Source organism: Aedes aegypti, chromosome 1, assembly GCF_002204515.2.
Source record: "Aedes aegypti strain LVP_AGWG chromosome 1, AaegL5.0 Primary Assembly, whole genome shotgun sequence".
Taxonomy (NCBI): Eukaryota; Metazoa; Arthropoda; class Insecta; order Diptera; family Culicidae; genus Aedes; species Aedes aegypti.
The window spans coordinates 92,831,115-92,848,219 of NC_035107.1; the positions used below are offsets into that span (position 1 = coordinate 92,831,115).

Consider the following 17,105-nt stretch of genomic DNA (forward strand, 5'->3'; position numbering starts at 1 on the left):
ACATAATCGCTAAATTTTGTTCAAGATTTATGCAAACCAATTCAAAAATCAATCAAATTAGCAAATTATAAAAGGGCCTAACTGAAACCATGTTCAATCAAAGGGCCTAACTGAAAGGGCCTAACTGAAAGGGCCTAACTGGTTTGAAGATTCATAAAAGGGCCTATCTGCCGATGATGTTTGAATTCAACAATTTTCACGAGTTGTTGTGTTATTTGAGATTAGAAACATAATGGGCCACGCAACAGACTTTAATCGGTGTCGAACACAGGTATGAAACTAGTAAAAATGCGAATGGGTTTAAAATAGGAATTATAAATATGGTACGGAATCTTCAATTGAGAATTTCTCAATGTTTACGTTTTGCAGATAGGCCCTTTTCAAATGTTACGCTAGATTAAACAGTATCACAATCTGTCACTATTCGAAATGAGTTACTTAAACTGTTCTTAATAATTTGAATCTTTATGCGTCATATTGTTCAACAAAAAAGCAACTGTTTGAAATACAATCACCTTTACAGTAAGAGGATGTTTACTGTTTTGAACATAAGCCAAAATGTATTTTTCTATGCGGGTGCTCATTTGATTCCCACTAGTGATCCTTTATAAAGGATTACTAATTCCCACCTGATGCACAGCCGTTCTATTCACCTTGGGTATTAAAACTTCCCTACTGGGAACACTGTTTGCGTCGCTGATGTGCTGTTTTGTTTACATTCACGGAACGTCAAAGTAGAAAATCAGAATCCGAAAAAAAATTGTGATGTGGATTACTTTCTTCGGTATTTTATAAACTTTTTTGCTGATAACTAGAAGATTTAGTTCGATTCGTTGATTTTTTTGCACGAAAATGTCGTCTGCTACGGTAAGAACAATGGGAAATATGGCAGAGATGCATACTTATCGAGTTTTCACCGACAGGTTCCGCTGCTCGACGATACCGTGCCCTTCGGCGACGAAGAGGAACTCGACCCAAATGGAACACCTAAAAGATTGAGGTATGTGCTTGGCAAAGTTCTTATTTGTCATGTTTTGGTTCTAATCGAGTTTCTTTTTCTAGCCACCCGTATGTGACATTCCTCCACGTCTTTTTCCGGGGAGCCGCCCTGGCTACTTATCTGTTCTGGACCCTCTTCAACGATTCCTTCATCAAATGTTTCCTGCTGGTGGTTTTCTGGCTGTCGGCCGATTTCTACCTGGTAAAGAATATTAGTGGCCGGCTCCTGGTGGGAATGCGCTGGTGGAACTACGTAGACGATGATGGCCGTTCCCATTGGGTGTTCGAATCGAAGAAGGGTGAAAACGGGTACGAGTCCAGGGTGAATCCGCATGAGGCGCGAATTTTTTGGACGGCACTGGTGGTTTGTCCGGTCATGTGGGGATTGTTCTTCGTAGTGGCCCTATTCGGGTTCAAGTTCAAGTGGATGGTGAGTATTAGTATTTACAGTTAAGGGGATAAGGCACGATCCATAAATGACGTAGCATTTTCACGTTTTCCACTGGTTTCTATACCCAATAGATCTACCCAAGTAACCATTTGTCCGCTAATTCGCCTTTGTGGGCTATATGACGATTAGAAGTGAGTTTAAATCTTTAAAACTCAAAATTCGCGTTTGCTAGATAACTATGACTGAATTTCGGACTTCACGGTGCTCTTAGTGGACTACCGTGTACGCACCTAACTTTGCGCATTTTTAAGAAGCATCAAAAAATGATAATTAATCGTTGTTTTTTTCAACAATTCAATTTCGTATATGTGAAATAAGTATTTGACATACATTTGTTTACTAAGAAACCCTCGTTAATGTTAGTAAATAAACAAGAAAAACCTTATCGTCCCACGTATAAACGTCAACTTTTACACCGACTTAGTACAAGCGCTAAGGAGGTGGCTCTGCCAAAAATCAACCATTTTCTAAACAAAACTGTGTTGTGAGAAGTATATTTGCGGTGTATTTGCAAAAAAAAAAATGGAATATTCTAGTAATTCCATTAATTTTTACTATAAATTGTCGAATTTTTATTTAAAAAAAAAGCTATGAGCAATGTTAGGGCCCATTTTTTACATTTTTAGGGCCTTAATTTTTGCGCACTTCTAGCAATTCGGAATGGCACGTAAATACATGTACGTCCTTGAAAATGGCAAAAGTTGTCGATCTTACCAGTCACTCAAGACGTAAGACAGCGGATACATGTAATATTTCTGAAAGTACCTATTGTATGAAGCTGAAGAAGGCAATGCATCGAAAAATCTCGGAAAATCCCCTGTATTAACGCAGGAGGAGTCTTTTATTGTTAACTGGATAAATAATTGCGTAAAAGTTGGCTTCCCAGTTGATGAACAATGATTCAAGTTCCAGTTGTTCAATTTTGGAATGTATGGCGGCAAATCAATAAAAAACAATGAATCGCTTAAGATCAACGATACAGCTCCCCAACTAATTGATGCTTAGCATGGATTCGATGAAGCTTCAGTGAAAAGTAAGGGACAGCTCCTAAGCAACCTGCAGCTGACGGATTTCACGCCAACTCGACAAAGGGATTGGCAGTACCCCTTCAGATTTCAATGAAACTTTCTGGGTGTGAAGACTGTGTGAGACTAAGATACTTTAAATACTTTGTTTTTTCCAAATCGATCTAGACTAACATTTGGAAAGGGTCAAAGTTTTTTTTTACTTTTTTTATAAACCCTCGAAAACGATAAGACCTACAAAAAAGTGTTGTATGGGGGACTGTTGTGAAATTTCCTGACGTTTTAGAGAAAAAATAAAAACACATTTTCTACACTAAAAAAAATATTCAAAACTTTACAGTCGATTTAAAAAAACGACCATTTCAGATTTTGATCATCCTTAAGCAAAAAGTTTCGTAATTAAATTTACTAAAAGTCGTCCATACATTGCAAATTGGGCATATTTTAGGGAAATGCTTTAAATAGTCTAGTATGATCATATTTTCAAGTGATAAATGAGTTTTAATCACAAAATAGATCATATTTGTTTTATTGGGAGTAGTTAAAAGAAATAAGAAATAAAATGACGGTGGCCGTTTTTTTAAATCGACTTCAAAGTTTTGAATCATTTATTTTTCAGTGTAGAAAATGTTTTTTTTTATTTTTTTTTTTTTTCTAAAACGTCAGGAAATTTCACGACAGTCCCCCATACAACACTTTTTTGTAGCTCTTACCGTTTTTGAGTTATACGGGTTTATAAAAAAAAAATTTGACCTTTTTCAAATGTTAGTCTAGATCGATTTTGAAAAAAAAAACAAAATATGCAAAGTATCTTAGTTTCACATACTTTTGACATCCAGAAAGTTTCATTGAATTCTGAAGGGGTGCTGCCAATCGCGTGTCGAGTTGGCGTGAAATCCGTCAGCTTGAAATACTAGTGGACTGTATACAGCTTCGCGTTTAAAAATGGGTTAACCAACGTGCAAAGTTTGGTTTTTGACAAACTTCGCCGCGTCGCTACTCGATTCCTAATAGTGCGCATAATGCACACAGTGGAGGGCATAGATGCGCACTATCCAGCTTTTTAAAACCGCTAATGGCTGCCGCAAGCATGCTTACTTTCTGGCAGGGATCGCGCGATTTGACGTTTGGGTTGGGTCATTTCTATTGAATGGACCCAAGCCAAACGTCGTATCGTTTGATCCCTACCAGAAAGCGAGGCTGTTTGTGGCAGCCATTGACGCTCGTAAAAAGCTGGATAGCGAAGTGACTCGCGACGCGGCAAAGTTGGTCAAAAATCGAAGTTCGCACGTTGGTTCACCCGTTTTTAGTCGCGAAGCAGTATACTGAGAGCAAGAAAACTCTCGAGCATAGCTCGCCTGAGCTTCAGTCGAAGCACATCACTGCTGAAAACTCGTCAAGTTCATCTGGGAATTCTCCACTTCCAGCTGATGGGGCCTTCCTTAGCCGAGTGGTTAGAGTCCGCAGCTACAAAGCATAGCCATGCTGAAGGGTTCGATTCCCGGTCGGTCCAGGATTTTCCGTAATGGAAATTTTCTTAACTTCCCTGGGCATAGAGTATCATCGTACCTGCCACACGATATACGAATGTGAAAATGGCAACTTTGGCAAAGAAAGCTCTCAGCTAATAACTGTAGAAGTGCTCTTGGAACACTACGCTGAGTAGCCGGCTCTGTCCCAGTGAGATGCCAAGAAGAAGAAGAAGAAGCTGATGACATGTACAACAAAGAAGATTTTCTTTAAAAAGCTTCCAAATTGTGCAAAATCAAAATGTTTACGACCGTCAGCAGTGGATACGAGCGTCGAATTTCGATAGTTTTTCAGAGAGATGGAACAGAATAAGAACAGAAATAACAAGAAATAAAAAAAGTTTAAAAATTGAGAAAAAAAAAACAAGAGAATAAATTATGTAAAGCAACGTACGAATACAAATAAGCAATAGCTACGGCTGTAAACTATATTGCTCAGATTGTGAATATAAATATAATAAAAAATGAACAACATAGTAAACAACTATTCGTGGCCACTCTATGTTTGGGGTGGTTGAACAAATAAATTGATGTGATGTGATCAACTAGAACAAACATTCTAAATTCTAAAGTTTACGGAAGCTATGATTTTTCACCTGATATTTACTGTTAGGAGGAAGAACTGTGGCTGTGGAAAAATTTATGGAACCAAATTCAGAGCAATTCCCGGTTGAACTCGGAAGTTAACTACCGAGGAGTTGCTGTATGAAATCCCAAAGGGATGCTTGATGTAATCCAGAAGAATTTCGGGAAGAAAGGAATTCCAGGAGGAACTCTGAATGAATACTGGAGAAATTCTAGGACCCTTGGGAATTTGCCGGAACTCTGTATAGTATTTCGGAAGATCTAGGAAAATTCTCGGAGTAACTCCAGTAGTTTTTCTATAGGAACAATGGCGGAAATTTGATGGAAAGGCATTGCCAAGGGAACTCCAATAAAAATCTATGTGGAGTTCTGAAGAAATTCTTGGAGGACCTTCAAAAAATTTGTGGGAAGCTTCGAAGGATGTTCAAAAATCCTGAAGGAACTATGAAGAACATCCCGGAGAAACTCTGCAGAAATTTCTGCATTTTTCATATTCAAAGAAATTCCTGGAGGAACTCCGAAGAATTCCTGCTCCAAAGGAATTCTCGGCAAAAGTTTTGAAAGAATTCCTGGAGGAACTTTTAAAGGAACTCAAAAATTATTCCTGGAGAAACTCCGAAGTAAATCTTGAAGGAATTCCGAAGAAATTCTTGGGGGTATGCTTGGAGTAACCCGGCAGAGCTCTTGAGGATTTTCCAGAGAAAGTCTGGAAGAATTCCTGGAGGAACTCTGAAAATATTCTTGGAGAAATTCCCAGAGGAACTCTTAAGGAATTCCTGGAAAACTCCGGATGCATTTGTGGAGGAATTGCGGAGCAACTCCTCAGGAAAATCCGGAAAAAAAATCTGGTACAATTATGGAGGAATTTCTGAAAGAACTACCCAAAAGCAACTGTGAAGGAAATCCAAAGGGTTTCCCGGTGGAGCTCTGGAGGAACTTCGGAGGAAATCAGAAGAATTTCTGAAAGAACTCCGAATGAATTTCTGGAGCAACTCGCAAGAGATTACCGATGAAGCTCCGACAGAATTCCCGGGAGGAACTCCGAAGGATTTTCCGGAGGAATATTGAAGGAATTCCTAGAGCGTTTCTGAAAGAACTCCGGACGTGTTTCTGGAAGAATTCAGGGTTCATTACTTGAGGATCTCCGGAGAAATTTCTGGAAAAACTATGGAGGATATTCCAAGGAATCCCCGATGGAGCTCCGGGAAAACTTTCCAGGAATTACTGGATGAAATGCAGAGCAAACGCTTGAGGAACTCTAGAGAAATTTCTGGAAGAACTTTGTAAGAATTCCTGGTGGAAATACAGTTGCGAGGAATTGCTGGATGAAATCCAAAGAAATATTTAGAGGGAATCAGAAAGAATTTCTAAAAGAACTTAAAAAAATCCTAGAGGAACTTTGGAGGAATTACACGAGGAGCTCTGGAGGCAATGTAGGGAATTTTTCGAAAAAAACGCGTGAAGAATTGCTAGTGGAAATCCGGAGGATTTCTATGGTATTACTAGAACTCTGAAGAATTCTTGGAGAAATTCTGAAAAAAAATAGGAGGAACCCTGGAGGAAATCTGAAGAAATCTGGTGGAGCTCCAAAAGAATCCCCGGAAGGAATCCCCGGACGCACTCCGAAAAAATCCAAGAGTAACTCTGAATACATTCTTGGTGGACTTTCAAAGAAATTATTGCACGAAGGAATTGCCAAAGGATTAGTTTTTAGAGAATCTGCGGAGAAATTCCTGATGGAACCATGGAGAGAATCCCGGAGAACTCTGGAAAAAATCCGGGAAGATCTCCAAAAAAATTCCTGAAGGAGAAATTTCTGGTGGAAATCTTTAGAGAAACTCCTGAGGGATATCCCCGGATGAATTCATGGAGCAATTCCTCGGTGAAATTCCTGGTGGAAATCCCATGGGAAACTCCAGAAGGAAATCCCCGAAAGAATTTCTGGAGAAATTCCTGGTGAAAATCTCAAGACGAAATCCTGCGTGAAATCCCCGGAGGAATTTTTGGGGCAAATCCCCAGAAGAACTCTCAAAGGGAATCCCGTATGAATTGCTGTAAGAAAACCCCGCATAAATTTCTGGTAGAAATCCACGGAGTAAATTCTAGTCGAATCTCATGAAAAATTCCTGGATGAATTTCTGGAGAAAATCTTGGTGCAAATCTTAACAGGCATGCTTGGGAGAATTCGGCGGAGGAATTTCTGGAGCAAATTCCCGGAGGACTTTCTCGTTTTTCAATGAAATCCCCAGAGGAATTTGGAATTCCAGGAGGAAATCCACGGGGAGTTGTTGGGGGAAATCTCCGGAGGAATTCTTGAAAAATATCTTCGGAAGAATTTCTGAACAAAATCCCCGGACAAATTCCTGAAGGAAATCCACGGGTGAATTCGCTGAAAAAATCCCGGAACGGTTTCCTGGAGAAAATGGCTGCAGGAAATTCCATGATGAAATCCCCGAAGGAATTCCTCGAGGAAATTCTCGGAGGTATTTCTGGACGAGCTCCCTGCAGAAATTCCTGATGCAAATCACCAGGGAAATTCCTGGGTTCCTGGAAATCCTCGTATGAGTTCTTAGGAAAAAAAAACATGCAGAAATATCTGAACGAAATCCCCTGAGGAATTCCTGGATGAAATCCCCGGAGGAATTGCTATTGGAAATCTCCTGAGAAATTCCTGGAGAAAATCCTCGGAGGAGTTCTCGAAGGATATCGCCGGAGGAAATTCGAAGAGGAATTTCTGGAGAATGTCTCCGGAAAAATCCTGGAGGAGTTGCTCGAGGGAACTTCTGGAGGAAATGTTCGCAGAAATTCTTGATGAGAATCTTCAGAGAAATTTCTTCAAAAAATCTCCAGATAACTTCTCTGAAAAAGTCCCTGAAGTAATTTCTGGAGAAAATCCTCGGAGGAATTCCCTAATGAATTTACAGACGAAATCCCCAGAAGAATTCTTGGAAAAAAAAATCCGAGGAATTGCTATTGGAAATTTTCATGAAGGAAATTACCAGAAGAGTTCTTGGAAAAAAACTCCGGAGGAATTCCTGGACGACATTCCGTGGAGAAATTCGTGGTGAAAATTCCCAAACACTCCTGGTAGAAATATCCAAATAAATTCTCTGAATAAATCCCCGAAGGAAGTTTTGGCTAAAATGTCTGGAATTTCATAATGAAATCACCGAAGGAGTTTTTAGACAAAATCCCCGAATTCATTCTTGCTGCGAATCCCAAGAAACATTCTAGATTGAATTCTCTGAAAAAATTTCCGGAAAAAATGCCTGAAATTTCCGAATGAATTCCTGTATAAATCCCCAGAGGAATTCTTGGAAAAAATCCCCGGAGAAATTCCTGAAGGAAATCCTCGGAGGGATTTCTAGAGGAAATCATCGGAGGTGTTCCTGGAGAAAATTCCCGACGGAATCCCACGGAGGAATTCCTTGTGGAAATCCTGAAAGGATTTTCTGGAGGAAATCCTGAGAAGAATTCTTATTAAGGTTCGAATCCTCTGAGCAGAATCTCGATAGAGAAACTTAAAAGTAGATGGAGTACCGTGTACCTTTTAATTCCGTTCCTAAATGCTTCTCTGTGACAGATACGCGTATTTCGACTACCACTTGCAGTCTTCTTCAGTGTCAGTGTGAGAAGAATTCCTGGTGCAAATCGACGGAGGAATTTGGACGAAATCACGAAGAAATTTCTGAAGAAAGTACATACCCGAAGAGATTCTTAAAGCAAATTCCTGGTGTAATTCTTGCAGCCTATCCCCGGAAGAATGTCTGGAAGAAATCCCCAGAGGAAATCGAAGAAGGAATTCCTCGTTAAAATCCTTGTAGGCACATAGAAGTAACTTCGGTTGAATTCCTGGAAAAGCTCCCAGAGATTTCTTTTGGCAGACTTCTTCGGAGGATTTCCAGCTTGGCTGTTTCAGGGAGAAATATCCAAACTGGTAAACAATCGTGTGTCAAATCAGATTTGGAACAGCTCAAATCTTGTTCCAAATCCGACCAAAAATGGACCAGGCAGTTAGCCTGTTCCAAAACAATAGACCAGAAAACTGGTATAAAATAAAATTGGAACATAATTTGCAACACCGGTGCAAGCTCCAATTTTAGACATGGTCCAAAAATTTGGAACCAACCAGTGATTTGGACCACCGATGAAGTTGCCCTTAGTCACGCCATGCACCTGATATCCAAACAACTAAAACAAACTCGCCGGCTGTCACTTGTCATTTCAAAATGACGGAATGGGAAATCTGACACATTGGACTATCTTCCTTCTAGATACCTTGATGTGAATCCAAAGTTTCACAATTTTCCGTAAGTTGAAATGTCACTGAGTCGGCAAATTGAAATCTTTTACAATCATTTCCAACATTAAGATATATATTGAAGTGCAATAAAATCGTGTTATACTTAGACAAATGTGCTCATTTGATCTAGCTACAAAAAAAATGTGAATTTACCTTCACTAAACAACATAATTATCAGCTGTTCCTTCAAATACACTTAGAATAAATCACCGACGTCGGTAATTTATTTACCGAAATCTCAACAGCTCAACAGTCGGTAATGCGTTCGGTAAACGAAAAAATACCGACTGGTCGGTAAACTGTGATTTGCCATGAAACGTCAAAAATTGCTGAACACTTCGGTAAATTTTAGGTCCGTTTACCGATCTATACGGTAATTTGCATTTTCCCCCCTTCATTCACCAGCTATTCAATCCATCAAAAAAAAAACAGAAAAAACATTAATCATTTGATGCGATTTGTAAATCAAATAATCTTTTAATCATATATTCATTTGATGCAGTAGTATTTTCGAAGCACCGCACGGTTTTGGCATTCCTCATAGGTAGAACTTCGAAACCGATCTCCATGGCGTTCGAAACAGGAGCAGCAATAAACGTTTGAATCTGAAAACCACCGAGATGATAAAAACTACTGTCTTCTAATCACGGAACCGAACTCAGATGATCTTACCAACAGTTTCTGGTGGGTTTTGATGAATGCATCCACTAATTTTGTGACTCGCTTTCGTTGCGCTTTGCAGGAGGATTGCATTGCACTGCGTACTTGAGATTTTCTGTCGAAAACATGTAGAGGTTGGAGTTGACAGCTCAAATTTGCAGTAATATTTTACCGAACTCGGTATTTGATCTGTTTTACTGATATTTTCGGTGAATAAAATTACCGTACTCGTTAAAATGGGATGACATCACCGTTATACCGTAGATTGATTTACAAATTACGGTATTCTAGCAGGTTATTACCGATACAACTGTAATTTTTTATATTACCGGTCTGTTTCGGTAATTTGCATTACCGAACTCTGAAAGTCTGTTTGAGTGTGAAAGTTGCACTTGTTAAGTGCTTGTCGGCATCATAACGATTAACGTTTCCATTAATGATTTACTCATGTTTTGACATTGGTCTCTAACACTCTAACATAAGCATATGGAAACGAAATCAATAGCAGTATTGTCAGTAGTTCGAATACAGGCATACTCACAAAATCCTGTACGTGAGATTTTAAATTTCACTTTTCTCTTAAAGAATAGCTAATGATTATTTTTTATTAAATCACTTATGTCAAAAAAGAGCAAAAAGTAGGGGGTTGTTTCCGAGATACGACCGCCAAGTTGACGTTGGATAAAATTAGCTTCTTCTATTTCCGGGCTTGAGACCGTTACGAACTTATAAAAGATTTCTTTCATTTTCATTTTCATTTTGCAGCGTTTGGTGGGGCAATGATAGCGCAAGTCAGTCCAAAGCCGGGGTAAGGGATAGGTAATGGCCGTAATAGTCTATGCCAGTGATTCCCAAAGTGGGCGAATTCGCCCCCCTGGGGGCGATTTTCAGGTCCAAGGGGGCGAAAATTTGTAAAATGGATTTTGGGGGGCGAAAAAACTAGAAAGGGGGCGAAAGTGTGAGAGACTGAGAGTAACGATACTTAACAGAGTAGAAGACACCCAAGTTAATAGAGGATTTATACTCTAATAACATAAAGATTAGTTGGTTATCCATTTATTTTTTTCCCTTTTCATGCTAATTTTGATTGCTTTTGATGTTCTATTTATAATAGAACTTTAGATTTGGACAGCTTATTTTACGATATTTGATATTAGTTTCCACTGAGGCAAAGTTTTCAATACAAATTGTTTTGGTATTTTGTTTCGAACATTTTAATCACTACTTATAGTACACACTTTTTTATGAACTACAGTTAACTCTCCCTTACTCGATATTGAAGGGACCATCGAGTTAGGAAGGTATCGAGATACAGAACACATATTTTTCAAATTTTTAAACATTTAATTATTTTGACAAAACACGTTCAAAATAGTAATATAAATGTGAAATATAATACGATTTTACTACATTTACCTATGTGAAACTTTTTTAACGGTCGGCAAAAATTGAAAATTTTATCATCCAGGAATAGGCAGTAAACCTCAATTTTACTATCAATTTAGTCATAATATTCAAATTCTTGAATTTATTCAACATTTGGGGGACATTTGGAACTTTTCATGAAAATATCGAGTTTTAGAGGTAAATTCACTTGGGGAAACTGGAACAGATAGGATCGAGTTAGGGAACATCGAGTTAGAGAGGTATCGACTTACAGAAGTATCAAAGCATGCTAAATTGAAGGGACCATTCCATCGAGTTAGGGGAAATATCGAGTAAGGGAAAGATGACTGTAATTTCAGAAAATTTAACCAGCGAAAATTAAGTGCCAACATTAAAGCCATCAATTACCAAAGACGTAAATCATGTTACTAAAAAAAGGTTTGAAGAAATATCGGATTGAAACCTCGAAAGCTGCAGAAAGCAATCTGGATTTTTTTAACAAAAAAAACTTTTCAAATTACGTTGGAGTGAGAAAGGTACAAACAACTTTCAGGATTTTCCAATGTTTTTTCAAAGGTTTGGACATTTTGAAGTCGTAAAAAATTAATTACTCGATATCCATAGTAAAAGTTGGTTCTCATGGCTTACTCGATGGTCTCTTGGTTTGCAAATAATCTGATTTTTTGTCATGTAAGTCGATACCTCCCTAACTCGATGGTCCCTTTTATATCGAGATATGGATAGTTGACCGTAATTCAACAGAAAACAACGGTTGAAACCAAATTAAAAATTTCAAAACCACATCAGGGGGGCGATTTCAAAAATTTGTTGGCCTCAAGGGGGCGAAAGTCAAAAAAGTTTGGGAAACACTGGTCTATGCGGACCACTTGAACACCATCGGAAAGGATAAGAAGGGTTGGGGTAGGGTATAGGGAATGGAGAAGACTTGACACAGTAATGCGATTAATGCTGCAAAATGTAAATGTGCTGAAAGCAATTTAATTTGAGTTTTGAAGTTTGATTTGACTTATTAAAATTCCAAATAGATCGGCCATTGTACAAGTAAGAAAGAATATGCTGAACGCTTTCTAGAAATTTTATAAACAACAAAATAATAACAATATGAGAGTGATGCTAAGGGCTGCTGATGGCACAATGCGACGCTTTAGGAGATTTTGATACTGAATGAACATTACTATACAGAGCGCAATTTAATCGATGGTGATAACTTTACAAACTTTATCTGTTTTTACACTGATTGACGATGCTGATTTATATAAAAAATATTTAAAAAATATTTGATATTAGTTCATTTTTTTGTGTGATCTAGGTGTTAATAATGGAAAAAATTTACATACCCTTGATGAAATACTTCCCTGACCAGAAATATTATATTTTGAGCGCCCTTTTCGAAGCTATTCTATCCAGGTATCCATGTACTGCTTTCAATCCTGAAATTATTCTTATTGTGCATGCTCATGCATTATATTAGTGATGCTCATAATCATGCAACAGATAAGAAGGAGAGAAAAAGAGAATATAGGAACAGTGATTAGTAATGAGTTAATTATGTAGTTTTGTTAGAAAACAATTAAACAGCAGTAATGAATAACTTATAAAATTACTTTGCAGCATAGCTGAGCCTTTCGGAACGTAAGACCGATGTATAAAAATAATTTGTTTCGAAATTGTCCGCGTGGTCTTCTAGTGCCCCTATTAGATCAGAATCAGTCATAGACATACATATCGAATGCTCGCCATGACCCTATGACCAACATTTGTATATGTATAGACTTAGCTGATGTGGCTTTTCTAATAGGTAGTTCTTTCACTCATTGATTGTCTTCAAAACCTTGTCAAGTATAGAAAATTGATTTTATTTCATTTATTACTACATTAAAGCTACATTGTACTTATTAAGTATTAGGTATTATTTTATGTTTTTATCACTATTGATATTATCAAGGCCAGAATTCCCAGTGAGTGAAGAATTTTATAGTACTAGAACACCATAGAAGATCGCTTAACAATACCTAATCATGGAACGGCTTTTTGCTCTATTATTTTAGGTAGATGCTATTGATCTCCCTTTGCTCCTATCCGCAACCCGGTGCACGCGCCCTGTTGGTTTTCGAAAACCTCGTAGAAGATTACAAACCGTCAATGGCATTCCCAATTACTACCCCACATTGCACATTCAAGGGTCTGATTGTGCTCCTAACCCACCCTCAGTCTGTAATCTTCTCGCCAGTTTGAAATTATATTTTCCCGAAGTGAAAGTAATTTTGATGAGTGATAGCGTAGTGCAGCCCAACTGCATAGTACAGTAGTTTAACCAGAATCTTTAGGTCAGAAGATAAAATCTAAATTTTGTAATAAAAAGGTTGCCATTGCTTTGAAATTTACCCAACATCTAATCAAAACTACTAACAACAGCGATCAATTATCAAAATTCATCGCTCCCTGGAAAATATAATCCCAAGCCCAGGGCGTTACGAACTTATAAAAGATTTCTACTTATAAAAATCCAATCAATTTTCATACTATTTGTTGCAAGTCAATTCTGACGTATTATGGACATTGTGTTATTATTTGGTTGGTTCGGCTACCACTTCAACACCGATAGAATCGATCGATAAAATAAGGAGCATGAGCGGTAACTCTTGCTCCCTAAACAAACATTCCGGTTGAACGTTAGGTCCACGCTTTAGTGAGTTTCAAAGCCAGTTTGTATGTAGTTGAGGTACTTCTCCATGAACCGCGAACTCTATGTTCCCCTCTTTGCTCAAATCGATGTTAAAGTTGCGTGAACCGTAAAACGGGGCAACTTTGATAGTTTTTTTTTTGAAGAAAACTTGAATATTTATGCATGCTGATTCAAAGAGTTATAATTTATATTATTAAAACAAGTAGTGGCATCCTAGCTCTCGATTGCAGTCGATAGATTACCAAGGATTTATTTTGAATGGATGTATAATTTTCCATATAATCGAAAGTTGGTTTTCTGTTTTGGGGTAACTTTGATAATGGAGCATATTGTGCATCCCGATAAAATTCAGAAAGAGAACTTCGCTTAATTTCCTCTTCTTTATCAACGAACTTAAGGTAACACACGATAGACTCATTGTGGCATCCAAAGAAAATATTTCTGTTTTATATCATATCGGTCATTCGGTGATCTATCGGATCATATGCTTGCTAACATCAGGCATGTTGATACACTTTCAGTTCATCTCTGTCCGGTAGAACCGACATCACATCCCCAAAACTACAAAATTGATCATAATTTATGGATAGCAAACAGTTGCACCTTAAGCACTACCAACACATTTTCAATCGGATGGATTTTGGCGCGCTCGAACTGACAAATCCTCCGTTGTGGTGAAACTTCTTCCGTCGACGTGATGTTGGACTGTTTTCAAAAACAGTCGAGATAAAAGCCGAGCCGGCAGAGCAATGACAGTTAATTCGTTCAACACTTCGCTTCGGAAGTCCAACCGGCGAACTCCAGATTGGTGCTGCGAAGTCAATAATTCAAACAAAATTGAATGAATAATGAACATTTGTAGGGCATTGCATACCTCTAGGCGTTTAACGTTATATGGAAATTTCTGACTTATAATACAAAAATGGTCCCAGTTTGTGAAAATGCTTTTCGCTAAGCGATTTGAGACCGTATTCATGTTCTATGATAACTAGGCTGTCAAAGATAAGTGGCCAACTATTCAAAACTACATCAAATAGTGAGCGTAGAACAGATTGTTTGTAAGCGTTTCGAAAATGCTAAAATTGTGTCAATTCGTATAAAAAGCCTCAAATGTTCTTGATTCAAATGAAAACCGCTCTTACATGAAGTGTCATACTAATATTCTTTAGTTTTGCATAACTGATTAACAGAAATTATGATATTTTGTTTAGTATGTGGTGGGTTACGCACTATCAAAGTTACCCGCATTATCAAAGATACCCCATTTTACGGTACATGTTAACTTCAAAACGTCACCTTATAACAGCAAGAAAAATGTGCTTTTCTATAAAAAATAAGACATACCTCGATATTTCCCAATTTTTCAACAGTTTAGTCATGAAAATCAATAGTTTTGATTGTTGGAGTAGATTCGTAGAAAAATTTCCAATCGATTGGTACAAGAATGTTGAAAATCTATCAGGGCGTTAGTAAGTTATTAACAGTCAAAATCTAACCAGTTTCCGTGACACGAGCGATTTTTCGTTTTTCGAAATTGTACCCCAGTATGTTGCCGTAAGACGTTATCCAACGTCAAAAGGTTGGGTAGGCCTGATGTAGAAAGTCATTGAGATTAAATCAACGCTTCATAACAAATGAAAGTTGGCTACAAGGTAAGATGCAAGATTTACACATCGAAGATTGAAGGTTCAAGTCTGAGTCGGGCGGAAACGTTTATGTTACCTTTTTCAATTCAATCAAAACATGTAACGTTGAATTCAAGAGCTGTTACTTTGATATTATAATTATTGTGTCAAGCATGAGCAAGAACAATAGTGCCAAATCCAAGAGCAGAACTATTTATTGATATCGTGCTTTTTACCGTGTATCATACGACACAGGACTGTTAGCTCTATAATAGCACCAAGTAAGCACGCAGGGTGATTTTCGGTTACTTGGGCGTGTATGACGAAGTAACCAATGATCTACTAAACTCTTTTTTTTCCTACTGGGTCGCCAGGAAGACCCTTGACGCCAAGGTGGCTCACGCACTCGAAATACATGATTTCCCGTACATATTTTCCTGAATATTTCAAAGAAAATGAACGTAGACAAACTAACCTGTCCAAACTGTATGTGTGTCCAAATAATATACGTAACCCTACTGTTTGTACCGAAAAAAATCTAGAATTCTACGTCCACTAAGTTAGGGACCTCTCCCTCCTCCTTATCAAACATTCTATAAATCTCCCCTCTCCCCTAAAATACTACGTCATTTATGGACGACCCCCTAATGGGGCATTTCACGGAATACATTACTAATGGAATCGTTTCTGTATACTTTTCAGTTACTGGTCATGATTGCTCTGTCGCTGAATGGAGCCAATTTGTATGGATACATAAAGTGTAACTTTGGAGCAAATGCCAATCTTAAGGCTACCACCACCGATTTCGTCCGAAGTCAAGTGCTCAGGAATGCCGTTAATTTAATGAGTCAACCAAGCAGCAGCTCGGCACCAAAAAATACTACTGTAGCTTAGATTTCGCTTATCCTCACTGTAATACATGTGCTCCATATTCCAAACGAAGACTGAACAACATTCATTATCTGAGAACATTCCCCCTACTCATGTTTGATCGGAACATTTTCCCGAATGGACCACCCTATTACACATCCGGAACACGCAAATGGTGTTCCCTAGCGGTCCCCCACATTATAAAAAAAAATTGCTCCAGGTGAGGCTCGAACTCACAACCCCGGCATTGCTCATCTCACAGTTACTGCTCTATAAGTACCGTGCGCTAACCAATTGCGCCACTGGAGCTGATGTCAGCGAGCCCGTTAAAGCGCTTTAAAAAACTTTGACCCCTATTCGACCCCCGGCCGGCCAACCGGTCCAGGGAGGGCAAGGAATGCAACTCCGTCCGGGAGGTTCATGTTTTGGAAATTCTGCAACGCATATTGTGGAAGTGAAGGCCAGCTAACGAGCACAAAGAGAGGCGACGAATGCTTTCTGGCGGGCTGCCATTTTTGTTTGCGATCATAGTTTGAATTTTTCCAATCGCGCTTCCATCCGTGCCCCGGCGGAAACTCATGCAGCTTGCTAGTGCTAGCACTATTTAGTTTTGTTTTTTTTTTGCTTAAAATCATTATATAACTTCATTTCAAGCACTCCTCTCATCGGATAGTTGCACTTGTTCAGAAACGAAGCGTTGATGTTCCGAAAAACTGCATATTGCATTCCTCACAAGGCGTATACACCTACACTGGAATATCGAAAATGTCCGTTAATTAGTTAAAATCCATAATTATAATACTCCGAGAAGTACAAAAATCTGCGTGCTCGCTATCGAATAGCTTAACTTTTCCTGAAAAACAATTCCAAAACGACTAACAAATAACATTCCGCAAAACGAAAAACTGAAAAGAGAGACTAAAGTCAGCCATGCACTAAAACAGCAAACAGCACACCAAACGAGG

At 38.4% G+C, this 17,105-nt stretch overlaps 1 protein-coding gene and 1 non-coding gene across 2 annotated transcripts; one reads left to right on the forward strand and one right to left on the reverse strand.

The window, feature by feature from the left end:
• Positions 1–709: 709 nt before the first annotated feature.
• On the forward strand, positions 710–16,212 carry LOC110676091 (uncharacterized Golgi apparatus membrane protein-like protein CG5021). The gene is made up of 4 exons (XM_021842622.1): positions 710–867; positions 924–1,000; positions 1,063–1,429; positions 15,973–16,212. Exons 1-4 carry the CDS (start codon positions 853–855, stop codon positions 16,162–16,164), a joined length of 651 nt encoding a protein of 216 aa, XP_021698314.1. The 5' UTR covers positions 710–852; the 3' UTR covers positions 16,165–16,212.
• Positions 16,213–16,352: 140 nt separating this feature from the next.
• On the reverse strand, positions 16,353–16,449 carry Trnai-uau. Its single transcript has 2 exons — positions 16,412–16,449; positions 16,353–16,388 (listed from the first exon to the last, which is right to left on the reverse strand). It is a non-coding gene; the product is annotated as a tRNA-Ile (tRNA).
• Positions 16,450–17,105: the final 656 nt, after the last annotated feature.